Source organism: Harmonia axyridis, chromosome 7 (genome assembly GCF_914767665.1).
Source record: "Harmonia axyridis chromosome 7, icHarAxyr1.1, whole genome shotgun sequence".
NCBI lineage: Eukaryota > Metazoa > Arthropoda > Insecta > Coleoptera > Coccinellidae > Harmonia > Harmonia axyridis.
Window position 1 is genome coordinate 22,616,924 of NC_059507.1, and position 18,059 is coordinate 22,634,982.

Sequence of the window (18,059 nt, forward strand, 5' to 3'; positions counted from 1 at the left end):
TCATATCAGGTTGAAATTTTTGAATGTTAGGAGAGAATTGAAAACAATCAGAGAAATTTAATATCCAACTCCCCTAATCATCATCAAAACAACACATTATATACATCAAACACCCCTTGTTGTCCTTTTTTTTTTTATTCTATTATGATCGACGTCTTCTTCTCTCTCATTTCTCATATTTTCATTACTTATTTTTTATATTCTGTTTTCTCCTCATTTCTTGTTGCAGTTTGATAATAGTTTTTTTTTTTAACTTTTCATTTATGTGAAAATGTGAAAAGTAAAAGTTAAATAAGTAGGCTTTTTAATCATTCATATTTTCGTAATAGCGTTACAGTAGTTATGGTTAAAGTTATTATTAGAAAAACAGTTGAAATATAAGTCGGTGAGAAGTAAAAGATTGTTATTAGTTACTAATAGAGTTATTCGTCAGCGTATACCCTATAGCATCATTTGGTCCTTTGAGCATAAAGCTAGTCCGTGAAGAAAAAGTCGATAAAGTATTGGGGAAAGTATCATGTCATGTATTAATTCCATTGAAATATAGGATGATAGCCAACTCACAGCAATGTCAGAAACACATATTATTCGTCGACGTTCAAATTAATCGAAAAAATTTTCAATAGATCAAGAGGTTAGAGATAGAAGTGAGAAAAAATCATTAGCATCGAAAGCTTATTATTGAAGACGACGAAAAACAGCACTGGAAATAGAACTCGAAGCCAAACTTATTATCCTTAGCAGCTTTTTGGCAGTGATACAGAGACAAAAGACAGTGATAGAAGGGAGAAAGTATACTAAAATAATGAGGAAAAGAAACAGAAGGAGAATTATGAAGAAAAAATCAACGCAAGCAAGGAAGATGAGAAAAAACACAAGTTTTTATGGAGGCAGTCCATCCCAAAGGACTACAAATATCTTTGCTTTTCCTCGAAGTCTTTTCTGGACCCTTGCAATATGTTACCTATTACTGAAGCCGCATATTTCTGTTGTTTCTTGGGAAGCTGGTACAAATTCCAACCCTTCAATTAGTTCTCCGGAAAAAATTGGTAGTTCTTCGGGAATGAACTGCCTTTATAAGAACTTACATATTTTCTCATCTCCCAGGTTTGCTTCAATATTCTCTTCATAATGCACCTTCTGTTTGTTCTCTCCATTCTTCTTGTGTACTTTCTCCATTCTATCACTGTTTTCTCTCCCTGTCTCAGTACCCAAGAGGAGTTGAGGAAAATTATTTTTGCCAGACTTAGATTTTAATTGTTTGAAATTGCTGATGTTTAATGAAGCTTCCGTTTTCTCAAGAAGTCATTTTTATATGAAATAGTTACCGTATTACCTTTGTCAGCTTTTGTTATTATTAAGTCATTGTATGTGGCTTTCTTCTTCATTTGTTTCAGAATTTTCATTTTGGTCTTATTCTAAAAATTGTGAAACGTATAGTCAAGTGTATTATTTTATTTTTTTTTATTTTTTTTATTGATAATTATGTATTAGATCTGAAGTGGTGATCCAAAAATTTTACTTCACGATAGATTGGTGGTGAAGGATCGGAGAAACAGGAAAATGATACGTTTCGGAAAAATTCATTTCCATCCTCAGGGCTCTAAAAAATTTACGGAAAACATCATTTGCAACATTGATTTACGGTGTTTACAAAAATAAAGGAAAGATGAGCATTACTAAAAGTTATTGACTGGAAAATATCACAGAAAAGATGGTCTGGCATAATTTAGACATACAATGAAATATTATACAATTCAAAATATTTTTAAGTTTATATATTCAATTCAATTCAATTCAATTTATTCATCAATAGGTATAAATATACATCAGACAAAAACTTCACTTGCAGAAATATACAGCCTAAGCAAGCTTGTATGCTGTCATTATCTGCTTCTACAACTGATGAACATTCTCCCCAGTTATACAAAAAAATCAATACATTTATTGAAAGAGATATATGTATATTACTTTTTATTTTAAACTGAAAAATCTCTTGAAGTGTATAATATTTCATTGTATATCTAAATTATGCCAGACCATCTTTTCTGTGATATTTTCTAGTCAATAACTTTTATTAATATTCATCTTTCCTTTATTTTTGTAAACAAGGTGTTTACAAAAATAACATTGATTAAGGTAATCAATGTTAAAAATGATGTTTTCCGTAAATTTTATAGAACCCTGAGGATGGAAATAAATTTTCCGAAACGTCGGCGAACTAACAGTATCATTGTCCTGTTTCTCTGATCCTACACCACCAATCTATCGTGAAGTGAGATTATGTATTAGACTTAAAAGCTTGTGCTGCTATCAAGATTTCATAAAACGCAATAGGTGCAGAAACTTCAGAGCAATACCCATACTCCCAGAAATTTCTTCACTCCCAAAAGCAGCATAAGTGCCTCTATTAGACCCTTACTTTCTTTGCAGATATGGGGATGTTCAATGAAATTGTAATTATATTTATTTTTGGGGGAGAGAATGTTGCAGTTTGATATAAGTTGAAAGTAAGTGGGCTTTTTTATCATTTATATTTCTTATAATAGACAGTTTCTATAATTACAGTGAAAAGTATTATCAAAAAAAAAATCAGTGAAAAGTAAAAGATTGTTATTAACTAGAAAAATAATTATTTATCAGCAGGAGTGGCAGCGAACATCATCATTCCTTTTGTTTTATTGATGAGAAATAAGAGAACGAGGGAATATGAGGAGTATGTTACGAGAAAGGAAGAAATAAGAGAAAGGAAAATGTTGCACATGATAGAAGTGAAAAAAAAAATTATGTTATGTTCGATATCTTGTCTTAATAGTGATGAGTTGAGAGCACCAAATATCTTGAATAGCGAAATCAATTTCTTACATGTTCCTGAATCATTGATGATGACATGAAATCCAAAAAAAAAAAATAAACTAGAATTATTCAGTCTGACATTGAGTATATATTTTTCATACCACAGGAGTTCAATTGATTCAATTCAAGGCCTGGAGAAGTTTAAGGTGTTCGAGTTTAGCAGCTGCGACTTCTGGTGTATCTTGAGGAAGGTAGGAATAGAACTGCTGTGGGTTGTAGAACCAGTCAAGATTTCTCTGGAGTTGTTGCCTCCATAACAAAGAGTCATCTTGTTGGTTGACAGTTTCAGTCTGCTGGCTTTTCACTTGTGGTTGTTGATACACAACTTGGGGAACTTGAGGTGCAGCTTGAGTTTGCTGGGTAAATACTTGTGGTTGCTGTTGTACCAATTGAAAATCAGGGGTGACGATTTTTGTTTGTTGTTCGACAACTTGTGGTTTTTGTGTTGAAACTTCAACAGCTTGAGTTGTTGTTTCTTCTAATTTTGGGAGAAGCTTTCTTATTTCTTCGAATGCAGCAAGATGAGCCTTTCTGGCAGCTGCTACTTCAGGAACCTCGCCAAGCTCGCTTCTTGGGATATCTTCGGCGAATTTTGTAAATTGTGGAACGTTCTGTACTTGCTGCTGTACTACAGGAGCTGTAACTGCAGAAGGAACGTTGATGTGTACCTCGGGGACTTTCGTTGGTTGAGCGACATAAGCAGACTGTTGAGGAACATAGGTAACCTGCTGCTGTTGGGGAACATAAACAACTTGTTGTTGGGGAACATAGGAAACTTGCTGTTGTTGAGGAACATAGGAAACTTGCTGTTGTTGAGGAACATAGTTGACTTGTTGCTGTTGAGGAACGAATACTTGTTGTTGTGGTTGACCAACGTTGACAGTGTTGTATCTCTCTTGAGGAGGAAGTTCTGGTATAATTTGCAAAATCTGCTCATGTGCTAGGTAATGCGCAGCTTTAGCAGCAGCAACTTCTGGAGTATCACCAACAGGTTGTCCTAAAATATGATTTGCGAAAGGTCCTTGCCATCTTGGTCCAGGAATTCCAATAATCTGGGATGGTCCTTCCGTTGAAAGAATCTCAGAAGAACTGAGTGCTACGATGGTGAACAAGAGAATCTGTAAATTGAGTCATTAAAATTTCAAACCAGTCAGGCAAATATGAAGGCGAATGGTTAACGTTACTGTATTGCGATAGACTCGAAATTGTGACGTGATTTTGAACTATATCATACCTATTTGAAGTCTAGGATTAACTGCTGCAATATCACGATCTTACTTCATTTAAATTTGTTTGGAGATATTAGAAGTTACATATTACAGAATATACCAATGCCACTAGGACTTTAGGCATTACCATGAACAATTATATTAAAGTACGTTAATATTCAATATCTCTTATCAATTTTGGTTATCAGGTTGGAAGGAATTGGATGAGACAACTCCTCAGAACAAAAAAGATGGATAGCAAAAGACATGGTTATCGAATGTGAAAAAATTTTCTTGTTTTCTTCATTTTTGTCAAATTTTTATAATTACGTCAGCAAAATAACTTATTGATGTCTTAAGCCTAGCAACAGATACCTGTTGCTAACGGAAACACACGACTTTCCGTTTTGGCAAGTTTTTGTAGTAATCCCTTATGCTAAATCATGCAGTAATTTTTTTTTTCGAAAAATTTAGGAACAGGCTGAATATCATGGAAGTCAACAAATTCGTAATTTACGATTCAAATCCAATTATACAATTAGACAAAAGTCTATTCACTTTCTTTTTTGTTGTATAGGGGGGGTGAAGAAATGAAAAATAAGCTTTCATTCAGAATACCTGAATACACTTAGAGTATGCACCATCTTTTCTGAAAATTCCCTTTTTCTAGTAATTGGATTTCTTCATTTTGAGAGAATTTACAGCACTTTATATGTAACTTTAGTTGAACGAGAAATTAATGTTTTAAATTGTTAAGCTCTTAAAATCAATCTCAATTGATACACCTAACCACAAATGTACACAAATTTCATAAAAAGTTAATTATATTGGTGCATTCAGTTATCATTTTTCAACCGATGAACGAGACTCTAATACAATTTAACGTAGTTCATCATATTCATGAATCATATTTTATTGAATCAAAGAACAACTTTCAATTAACCAATGAAATGTTCATTATTACAATGTTCGTTTCACTATTCGATCAGTTGAATTTTGCATCATAATGTGAAATTGTCCGAATTATTTATTGTACAACTTTGTACATCCAATAAAGAAATTTCTTTTATTGAATAAATATTTCACCGAAACAACAAACAATCAACATCAATTTCAGAATCCTGATATTGATGAACAGAGATTCATATTATCAATGAATAGGAAATGCGTTAAAAAATAGAATTTCATTATATTGATGAGAAAGTTTTCCCAAATTCGATGCTCACTGAAAGCATCGCGAGAATTATAAGAATTTGCAAGGAGCCCCGAACACTTTTTTCGAAATAATATCTAAGATATCATAGATATCTTGATTCGTTCTTGAGTGACAGGGCATTTCTAAAAAATGAATGTTTCAAATATTTGCCTGTATCTTAGTCTCTTTTCGACATTCGAAAAAATTCGAAATCCAAACACTGAAAGGTATAATGGATATATACAATGTATTATATATACATATCATGAAAATCAATTGCCGTTTTAGAGATATAGAGAAGAGTATTTTAAATAGGAAACCCTATATTCTACAGTGCAGATTTTTAGCCGCAGATCCATCGAACCATAAAAATTAATGAACAAAAATTAAATTGATGATTGCCATTCTTCAATACAATGAACAGATACTGAAATCATTCGCTGTTATTTCTTCTTATCTTCTTATTAAGATATCGCAATTACTAAAACAAATAAATATTCGGACAAGATGAGGCAACATTCAAATGTTCGTGAACATTCGCATTGGTCAAAGATTCATTGCACAGGGTGTTTTGAATAAAATATTACTTTTCGTTCCTTTATTCACCTCTGTATATAGCAAACAACGGAGTAACTGAAAACGGAATCTAAACTATTATGTTTTCAAGGAATCAAGCTACAATTAAATAAAATAGTTGCTAAAATTGGTCAAAGGGTTCAAGAGAAAATAAACTTTTATTTCTGAATAAAAGCTTACTTTTCTTTTTTTATTCACCTCTGTATATAACAAACAACGGAATAACTGAAAACGGAATCTTAACAGTTGTGTTGCCAAGGAATCAAGCTACAATTAAAAAAAAATATTGCTAAAATCGGACAAAGGGTTCAAGAGAAAATAAACTACGAAATTTGTACTTCGTTGATATTTTGTCCGCTCCCCTGATTTTACCGGTATGTATAACATTCATATCATGAAATATTCGGGAGTTCAAAACTCGTTCAAACAAAAATGTCTGGAAAATTCATTTCTATCAAATGTAGAAGTAATTTAGGGGTGCGAAACATCCCTATTACGTTCGAAAGTAAAATTAAGTTAAAAGTGAAAATGAATTCCTACCGTGAAGAAGAAGTAGCAACAGAAAACAAATTATAATTTTACAACTTTCGCCATAAGCCTCAATTTGAAGCTGCATAATTGAAAATTATGATTTATCCAAAGACTCAGTGTATAAAACTGGGGAAAATATGTGTTAATACTCGTTCGACCGGACTCGTTCAATTTTAACTGCAGCACATATAAATCTTCATTACAGGGACAATGTAATATTGCAGAATACGCTATTAAAAATTAATAATGAACTTTTCTGGGAGTTATGAAGGCTGAGTACTTACAAAGTGTTTCATGGTGAAGCTGAGCAGTGAACACTGTGAAGACTCGACCTATTTTCTGGATACTTATAGGAACCGAAATTTGGTGAGCGTATTCAGATTTCGAATTATCCAACTAGATTTTTTTTCAAATTAGGAAAAACCTGTTCGTCTTTTCCTGCTTTAGAATGGTAGATAGAGAAAATTTGTTTTTAATTGTGATTCGAATGACATATTTTCGATTAGATATCTAGATGGTTTTATCGAATATTTATCAGTATGAAAATTATTTCAATTCATGTTATCATTGAGTTGAAAGTTTCGCTTTCATCTTACAAGAATCCATTCTGGGAATTAATGGTACATGCATTCAATCTCTATACAATGTTTCAGTATGTATTTCGTTCCGCATATTTTAAAATTCACTAAAGTGCAAAGTCGTTATCTGAAGTACGGAAATCAGTTTTCAATAGCATAAGAAGTAGTTCTAGAAAAATGTTCGTTAGACAGAACCTATCTCGTATAAATCTTCATGTTCTTATTTTAAAAGGAATATATCAGTTTTTACTGCTACTAAACTTTGCAAAAATCATAAAATATACCTAAATAATATATCTTTATTCGTTTCAAAATTATAATCTCAAATAAATGCGACATAACTATTTTTCAATTGAATATTCAACGGATGAAAATTAATATCTTCCACAAAAATAAAAAAAGAGTGGGTTGTTATTGAAGTAGAGATGACAATAAAAATTGGAAAATATAATATATCTAAAAATTTATTCGTGTAGTCTTTCTTTGTGGATTGAATTAGTTGATTGTATCCATTGTTATAACTTTGACTGCATAATTTCTACATCTAATAATGACGTATGGAAAGTATAGAATCTTCTTGCGAATCACAACTGTAAGCTTAAATCACGTGCTCCATTTCGAAAACAATTTCATCCCAATTTGAATGTGATGTATTTTCATGAAATTTTCGTTCTACTCCAAACGGATCACTATAAATATTTAACACCATGGTAAATCAAAACAATCTTAGATAAAAAATCAGCCCTGGCTGATTAGGAACTATTTGTATCTCAGTGCGGTTATCAAATAAGCATGAAATATGTCTATGTTTTATTCATGGCTATTTATTTGTAATCGCTTGTTGTTCATATTTAAAGGTATTTCAAAAAATGGTTTCAATGACAACGCACACCTTGTGTTATTTTTTGACATTTCTTAAATCATCTGCGTATTCAGTAAGTTGTGCTATTTAATCATGAAAAGCTTAAACAACGTTCAGAAATTGTTGAAAAAATTATCAAACTCAGTTCTCAATTGTGATTACTGAAAGAAATTTAAAAATAATTCAGTTAATTGACCCACTATTCTTCGTTTTGTATACAAATTTAAAGGTAATATCAAGTACCGACGGCCCAGTACTCTTATATCGTGTAAAGTATCTATATTTACGTTCAAAATTTGTTTACAATATGATGAATAGTGAATCGATTAACTCAATAATGTCGTCCATGAATTTTTAAATTCAGAAATGAGCAATGATTTTGATGAAACAATTCAACAATTTCCAAATTTTTTGAAGCGTGTATCTTTTAATGACTGAACTCAGATGATATAAGAAATGTCAAAAATCAATGCATAATATTGCCATTAGAACGATTTCAAATTATATCATTCTTATTGCGATTATAAGTTTATACCTTGTAGCTTCACAGAATAAAAAGTTATTTTTATATTGGTCTTTTTCAAGCCCACAGAAGGGCTCAGAACCAACAGGTGTTAACCTTGATGAACTTTTTGCAAGTTCATCGGCTTTTTCGTTTCCTTCAACAATACAATGCTCCGGTATCAAGTGTAGAATTACTTTATTTCCTCTGGCCAGAAGTTGCTTTATGTTTATAGTATTACGACGCTCTCATGTCGGTAGAGACCCCTAGCTATATGATTCCAGGGATCTCAGCGTTACCTGATGTCCGTAGTGATGTAAATAACCGCCCCTTTGAGGCTTCTTTCAAGACACTCTTGGGCGCAAGTATAGACAGCTAATGTCACGGTTTGCAGGATATAGGGCTCACTTTCCAGGGACCTAGTGATCCTCATTTTAGATCCATATACCCCAATACTTGTGTCTCCTTCTGATTTTGATCCATCGATATACCATATGAACAACTTTTTGTCCAATAAACTGTTGTTAAGTGTCTTAGATACCAAACAGTATCTCAACTACCTACCTAACTTGATAGAAAAGGCTAATGTAGTTCATAAAATGACTAGAAACGTTACTCACTGAATACCAAAAAAAAATAACCAGAAGTTAGTATATTTAAGTTTTTCTTTCTAAAGAGATGTCCAACATTATCTCAGATAGTGATCAGTAAATGGGTGATACTTATCTGAAAATACTTTTCAAAATTCTAAGACAGCTATACTCAATATTTTTAGAACCGTTCTGATAACAACAGGTATTTTTAGTTATTGAGCCTCCATCTGCTTGTACTGAATAACAAAACAGAAGACGAAATGAATACATATAACATAGACAGGAATAGCATAAATAATCATTGTTGCCACACAATTCAAGGAACTTGAGAAGCAGCTTGAGATTGCTGGATAAAAACTTGAAGTTGCTGATGCACCAATTGAAAATCTGAGGAGACGATTTTCGTTTGTTTGTAGAAAATTTGTGTATTTTGTTTTGAAACTTCTGCTACTTGAGTTTTGTTTCTTCTAGTTTCGGAAGAAGCTTCTTTATCCCTTCATATTCAAGAAGATCAACATTTCTGTTAGCTGCAACCTTAGAAACTACGTTAATTGCAATTCTTGGAATATCTTCGGTAAATTATGTAATGTTCTATGCTAGCTGTTGGACCACAAGAGCTGTAACTGCCGAAAGTATGTTGATGTTTACCTCAGAAATGTAAGCTTGTTGCAAGACATTGCAAGTAAGCTATTGACAAACATAGGTAACCTGTACCTGTTGAGGACCGTAAACAACAGGATTTACAGTGTTGTATCTCTCTTGAAGCGAAAGTTCAGGTATTATTTGCAAAATCTGCTTATGTGCTGGGTATAGACAGCTTCAAGAGCAAGATAATCATAATAATAATAAAGGCCTTTATTTATAGAAATTATGATACAAAAAATGCAACAGAATTGAGGGCGAGATTTAGTTCGCGCTGTCTCAGGTATCATAATTTGAAAATAAAACCTACTAAAAGTCCCGAGACCTCACGTCTATTCTTCCACCTAACCCTCTGTAATTGAACTAGAAACAAGGTAAAAAAAAGAAAGAAAAATATGTTCGAACATAAGCCACTAACTTAAATCGAATGAGCTCACCAATGCAGCAAAACAAGCAAATCTTTGTAGAATATTCACTAGATACAGCCATAGCACAACAAAAATTAATAAATTTTCAAGATGTTGAGTTCAAAGGAACATAATATATCAGTTAGTTGAAATAATTAAATTGATTTACTATAAATACAATGGGTCATTACGAAAGTTGTTTAATATGTGTAGTTTGAATTTATCTAAAGTTGAGCCCTTGTATACAAATCCCAACCCATTCATAAGATACGGAACTTGATAGGAAAACGATCTAGTAAATAGCGCGGTGAAGTATTTGGGAATAGAAATCGTGTCTTATGAACGAATATTAACATGGTGCATTTCAGAACGAAACCTGATTTTATTAGCAAGCAACAAAGGTGAATTACGTCTGATTATATTGAAAAATAACGTGAGAGAGTGTAACTGCCTTCTATGTTTCATATTCAGCCAATCAGTGCATCTGAGACTGTATGTTACCTTCTGATCCCATGAATGAACCTCAAACATGAATTCTGTAAACCCTGGATTCGCTTCTCATCCACAACAGTCAAGGGACCATAAACTACATCACAAAAGTTTAGATGAGAAAGAACCAGCGAGTCACAGAGAATTTTCGTATTATTGCTGTTCCGACACTGATACAGAAGTCTCAAACTCAAATAGGCTTTACTCAAGCACATCGAAATGTGCTTAGAAAATCTTAAATCTGTGTCCATAGTTAAGCCTAGGTTTCTTATATTTTCCTGAAAGTCAACCGTCTCTCCCCCCAACACTATGGTACCGCCGAAATCCCGCAAAAACGCTCTTCTATCATTCTTACCACCGAAAAGAAGACATGTTGACTTACTGATATTCAACTTCAAACAATGTTTTTGAGAAATTTCATGTTTTCTACATAAGTCGAAGTTCAGAGCACTTATAGCTTGCTCAGCCTCATCGGGTTTGAAAGAAAATTTCAGCTGAAATTCAATCGAATAATATTACCTGCAAGCTTCATCTTTCCAGTCTTGATGATGACTTCCACATCACCAATAAATAAGGTTGGAGATGTTATTATTTCTGGATCTAACAGTTCTAGCGTGTTGCAGTATATTCCACAGCATAAATCTGCAGGTTTCTTCCCTCCATTTCATTTTCACCGCCTCTATATTGTCAACGGTGTTTTCTCTTTCGACAATCCATAAACTTGAACAATCAGCACTCAAGAAATCTATTTGTGAAGGAAGTAAGTTCTCCGAATCTGAGAAAATAACATTTTTCTACGAACCCTTCGCATCCCGGCCTGTTCATCTGTAAAATATGGCCGCTACGTGCATTATACGATGCCAGTTTTGTATAGGAGAGAATAATATATTTTGTATTTATCCCCTAGTAGCGCTCTTGTCAGTAACAGCTATCATTCATATTCTGGAGACATTTTTTAAGCAGCAGGTTTCGACAGAGATATTATTCCAGGAAAATATAACACTCCAAAAGCCGTTATAATTCGCGAGGCGCTGTAATATCGATATATCACGGTTATATATTGGCCGGATGGTGAACGAGGCCTGAAAAAAATTGACGGCGAAAGAAAGTGTTTCAATTTTCGGATCATCAATCACTGGGTCAAGTCAAATCGGCCTTCGATTTTAGCGTATTAATTTTGCTGCAGTATCATTTGTTACACTCAAGCCGGACGGCACTGGACGACAATGGGGGGATTTACTGCCACACAAGAGGTTGGGGGTTGAAGGTACAGGTTGGCCAACATAGCTGCGATTTTTCAATTGGAAAGAAATCTCATTTTTTACAAACTAATATTAAAATGTTGTTATAGCAACTAGTTTGAGTATAACACTTAAACCGCAAGGGTAGATAGAATATTTTGAGGTTTTTTATTCAATTTATTTTACAATTTCAAACACATAAATTCGTATGAACAACAATAAACTGTCTGGTTGAAACGCTGCACTTCTACATCTGATAGCAGGTTTTCTTCTTCTTGTGTTAATTCTTTTCCATACAATTCGTATACGCTTCGTATTCAAAACGCAAAAATACTTGACACTCCCCAAAAACCAGAATGTAAAATTTGTTTCACATTTGTTGTTGTTCACATTACATTTTTCTTTGAAATTTAATTTTTACCTGAATTTGAAGTCTTGCTGTAGAGAAAAATGTTGTATTACACACGACGATAAAATCATATTATCTTCTCTAGCGTAAAAAATAACTCTAAAAGACAAATTTATCGTCTTGAACAATAAATAACTACATATTATTAATAACATTCTTATTATATAATTGTTATAATTGTTGTAGAAACACTATGGCAAGTATCGCCGTCCTACTGAACACATCCGAGCAGTTCATATAAGCGATTAATATTAATGAGACTTTCCAGCTGAAAATATGCAATTTCGAACTCTTTAAGAGAATTCAGTCTATGCTTCTGTTTTTTCGCGTGGTCTCCACTGCATTTTGTCGAAATGAATGTTTTTAAATATTTTCTCTATTTCAGTATCGTAATGAGTTCATTACAGTTCTAAAAACAGTGCTGTAATGAACTCATTACAGCATTGTTTTCAGTTATATTTTTCGTTTTGTGGTTGTCTACACTGACGTCAGACTTCCAATCCTATCAAAATTCAACACACGTCAATTATTGTCAATATAATATGATTTGGATTTAGTGAAATGATTTGCGACATTATTCGCAATTTCTCTTAATTCTGTTGGTGTTAAATCGATTTGGTCAGACATAATTCACGAATTGAATGCATAATTATAAATTATTTCAGAATTCAAAACATACGAATCAAATTGAAATTCCGTAATCTGTCAATTTTCGTAGCAGTCACACCAACTGCCAAGATACAATACAAATGTCACTAGGATGTATGATTGAATTTTTCATTGAATTTCAACAATATTTCACAAAAATTGACTGAAATAGAGAAAATATTGTCTAATACTCGTTGCAGAAGGCAATTCCAACACGCATTCGTGTTGGAATAGGAACCCATTCTGCAACTTGTTTTAGAATATACTATTATGATTTGGCTTATCTTTAATTGATATAGGTATCAAGTAGAGATGAGTAATCCATTTGAAATTGTATACATGGAAAGTATACTGCCAGACCCCGTACAAAACATGAAATGCAAAGCATTTTGAAAACAATTAATTTCGTTTTAGGCACAACATGTCTCAACAAAAAATGAAGACTACTCACAAGGCAACTCACAGATGAAAAAATGTCGGACATTCAAAAAATTGCCATCTTTCGGACCTCCTGTAGAGTGATCCGTAAATTTGCAGAAGACTTGAAAATGAGACAATTTGAAAATGAGAAAATTTAAAATGATTATAATTGCAACACTCCGTATTATTTTTTGACATGTCTTATGTCAGATGTATTCATCACCTAGGTTATGTTATTTAATCATGGAAAGATCCACGCCTCAACAACGTTCATATATTGAGAGAAATTTAAGAAGAATTTATGAATGATATTATTTAGTTAATCGACTGACCATTCGTCGTAAAGTAGACAAATTCGAAAGTGAATTTACTTCGCACTATACAAGAGTACCAGTACCTATTACTGAGCTGTACTGGTACCACTTTAAATTTGTCTACGATACAACGAATACTGAGTCAATTAACACAAATAATAACATGAGAAAAAATAATACTCAGTAGTGCCATTATAATCATTCAAAATTGTATATTTCCTATTTAAAAGCCGTTATACCGAATGTTCCTAAATTGGAGGAAAATGAGAAAATACTTCGATAATTTTAAGGAAACAATCCTATGAACATGGTCCCACAAATCCTTTGTTTTCAAGAAAAATGTTTTCGAGTTTTTTACTGTGATAGCACATGCACTTCATAATAATTTCAACTGATATTTTGAACATCACGTGATATGCCAATTTCAAATGCAAATCTAAAGAGTGAATTTTTTTCTAGAGCAGAGCCTGCTTTTTTCTCCAGAACTTTTTTATGGTGTACCACTGGTAGTTCAAAGAAATGTGAAAAGAACTGGGTTTCGCTACTAAACTTTTTTGTGTACTATACCGAGAAAAAATCAAACACTCATCTCGAAATCCTAGGGAAAATCCAAATTATCATAAAAACTCAGTTAGTAAGCTGTGATGAATTCATTACAAGTTTTGGTATTTATTTTGCCGATCTTTAGCAATGATTCATAAAGATTGGATGAACTCGTATAATCAAAGAAAAAGTAGGACTACAATAAACACCCTGTATCTCGAAAACAAAGCGTTTTCGGACCCATATTCATAGGACTTTTTCTCCTGAAATTATCCAAGGACTCTTCCATTTTCATTATGTGGTACCTTCAATTTAAAAACATCCTCTATGTAAAATAATACACTCGAATATTTGTACCGAATTTCAAAGATCAGATCCCTGTCTAGGTAAACTAACTAATAATGACAAAATAAAGCACATCTCATATCTTCATATAATTTTATGGTCTTCAAAAACGCAATAGATGGATGAATAAGCGTGCAATCAAAGATTAACTTGAATCGAAAATTTAATAAGAGGTTAACCTTTTTTTTCTTGAATGAAATGAAGTTCCATTGTTCGAAATTATTTTCAGGATGAGTCTGTTATCTGAATGAACTGGACGAATTTGTTAATGGACCGTATCCTCCTAACGATTTCGAAATTGAAGCCATTTGAAATTTTATTTTTCTAATTACTCGAAAAATACCATTTCGATTGGATGGAATCTCAATAGATAGTTGTAAAATGCCAATATGAAATCTTCTACAAAATTTTATGATGATCGTTCAATTAGAAGATTAAGTAGTATATTAAGTATCAAGAATGACAATCATATTCCACCGGTCAAGGACAATAGGATTCGTCGCTACACTGCACGATCTCATTGCTTTTTCTTTGTATTAAAAGTTTTTTTTTCCAAGTTGCAAATCACAAAAAAAAATGAAACAAATCTTAAACAATAAATAACATCGGATTTATTCACAAAATCATTTTTTATGTACAACATAATGAACTTGTTTGAACTGCCCATTTGGTGCCACAAAAGAGTAAGTTCCTAAGATTTGCCCATCGCTGAAAAGGTCTTCTTGCTGGTAATGGGGGTTAATTGATAATCGGAAGGGCTGATTTGGAGGAGCTGAAGATGCTGCGAGATTCACATTAAGGTTGATAGGATTGCTCTGAACTGATACCAATGCCAGGCAGAAGATAAGGAAAATCTGGAAAAAATAATATGAAAATAGAACATAAATTGAAAGGAATAACTGGTTGGTCCAATAATTTAAGATACATAGTTCTTGAAGATGAACAAAAAAATTTTTTCAAAAATTTAAATACTATATACAGAGAAAAACTGTTTTCACTTACCGCCAACTTCATGTTGCTGTTGGATGTTGATATTGTTGTTGATGTTACTTGGAAATGATACAACATGAATGCTTGACCTGTGTTTTTATAGGTCTGGAATACATTCGTAACGAATCTCTTACGGAAGTAATCGCATAATGACAAAATTTTTAAGAAAATCTATAAGCTTATTACGATGTTTTTTTAATGGAGGAAGTTTGCTCATGATGAATATTTTCCTTAATGTTTTATTGTTTGGAAATTATCACGTCTATACCAATGAAGAAACAAACTACTTTGTGTTTTGCGCGTTTACAAAACTTGCAAAATTTATAATTCAACAAAAGTAAAAATATGGCTTGAGCAGCTTTAGCGAGCCTTCTCACCTGACCAAATTCACTTGAAATATACCTTTAGTATCTCAGATAGTCGTTAGAAAAACCGGCGTATTTTTTCCCCTGAAAAAAAATTTTTGACGACAACGTTTACCCATATCTGTAAAGTGAGAAAAGTTTGAACCAAATTACTCTAAATAATTTTTTTTATTACCAATTCGATTGTTCTTATCTTATCTTAACTAGGTATTCCTAATTTGGAGTCACGAAGGAAAAAGAGATATTCCTTGGATAATTTTAACAATAAAAACTTCCATAAACATGAGCCCGCAAACGCTTTGTTTACGAGATACAGGGTGTTTCTTGTAGTCGTAGTTTTTAGTAATGCTTGTATGAGTTTATCGTATCTTTATAAATCTTCGCTACAGAGTGGCTAAATAAGTACCGAAACAAGAAAAGAATTATAATTAATATATTCATCACAGCGTACTGAATGGGTCTTATAATAATTTGAATTTTCCTGAGGATTATTTGAGAGCTGTTTTAATTTTTTTTCTCGAAATCGATAGCATATAGGACAGAACTACAAAAAACCAACAAGTGTAATACTGGACCAGTGTTTCTTTTTATATTTTTCAAAACCATCAGTGGTTCACCTATAGTTCTGGAGAAAAGGAGCAGATACCCTTCCAAAAAAAAATATCACCCTGTAGATTTGCATTCAAAATTAGCATATCACATAATGGATACTTTAAATTGGAATATCTCTGCCAATTCAAGTTGAGTATCTTGTGAAGGGAAGGTGCTATGAAAAAAAAACTTGAATTTCAAACATCGGAAACAAATCGTTTGAGGACTCATGTTATAGGACTTTTTTCTGATCCGGGAAAAATGTAATTTTCATTTGTACCTCCAATTTGGGAACACCGTGTAGATAAAGTCAATTCAAAACTGATATCTTCACAAATAAATTGCAATTTGAATGAAACATAATAAATTGTACAACGCAGCCCAGACAATTTTTCGATGCGAATTACTCAAAAACAACAGGTAAGTGTTTACTTACCGAAGACGAATGCAATCACAGATGGCAAATAAGGGGCGACACCGACAAAGCAGATAGATAAAATAATAAACCTTGGACGTGCAATAAAAGTACTCATCTTGAAAGCGATAATAAACTCATAACCTGTAAAAGGATCTGGTTTTTTACTGCCGTATCGATTTCAAAGGGAAGTAAAAGGATTATTCGATCATTTTATGAAAAAATTTTCGTTCTTCGTCTTTGTCAGAATTGTGAAATTTTATATTTTGGAAATCTTGAGGATTTATTACCTCCAGTACCTACCCCCTCCCCATTTCTACGCCCTGGAACCCATCCAGGCAACGATTTAGATGCTCATTAAAATCGCTTGTTTTTCACTTGGAATAGGAAATAAAATACAGGGTGTTCTATTTAAAAAATACCAGCTCACATAAAATTTTCAGGTTTATAATGCTTCTTTGTATTTCCTTGTATTGATTTCTGAATCCCCATAAAAAATACTTCAAATTTGTCCATTTAAAAAATTGTGTGAAATCAATATTAACTGAGTAAAATATAAGCAATGCAATATAAACAATCACCCTGTACATACGCAAATTTAAAAACATCAGGCGATGGATGGATTTATTTAGATAATATGAATTTCTAAGCATATTCTACTGTAGTTTTGAGTTTGGAATTGATCAAATTGATATTCTGAGGTTCTGTTCTGATACAAAAAACACTTCCTCAATGCATTCTCAAAAGCCTAAGCAAGGGGGCAATATTGTTTCTATGATGGTGAGGAAAATATATTTCTCAATTATTTAATTCAATATACCTACCCACTCGTAGATATACCCATCTGTATTTTGTCATAAAATTTCAACCTCTGCTTTTCTTGAATATAAAAAATTCTATAACAACTAGCAACGATTTTCATTTCATAACAATACTTACGTTTCGAATTTTAGAATAATTTATAATTACGCATTAAATTTGTGAATTATATCTGACGAAATCGATTTAACACCACCAGAATTAAGAGAAATTGCGAATAATGTTGCAAATCAATTCACTACATCCAAATTATATTATATTGATAATTGTCATGTATTGAAATTTGATAGGATCGGAAGTCAGCTTTGACAAATCGAAAAATATAACTGAAAACAATGCTGTAATGAGTTCATTACAGCACTGTTTTAGTACTGTACTCATTACGATAGTGAAATAGAGAAAATAAAATAATTTTTATTTATCAAATCAATTGGTACAAAACCAACTGAAATTTCGATAATTAGCAGTTTTTATTACCTATCTCAGGAAGAGAAATATTTTACGAGTATTTTTATGTCAT

The 18,059-nt window shown here is 32.5% G+C and overlaps 1 protein-coding gene across 1 annotated transcript; it reads right to left on the reverse strand.

Moving 5' to 3' along the window:
• Window positions 1-2,525: 2,525 nt before the first annotated feature.
• LOC123684787 (PAX-interacting protein 1-like) lies at window positions 2,526-6,934 on the reverse strand. The gene is made up of 2 exons (XM_045624235.1): window positions 6,651-6,934; window positions 2,526-3,974 (listed from the first exon to the last, which is right to left on the reverse strand). Exons 1-2 carry the CDS (start codon window positions 6,660-6,662, stop codon window positions 2,976-2,978), a joined length of 1,011 nt encoding a protein of 336 aa, XP_045480191.1. The 5' UTR covers window positions 6,663-6,934; the 3' UTR covers window positions 2,526-2,975.
• Window positions 6,935-18,059: the final 11,125 nt, after the last annotated feature.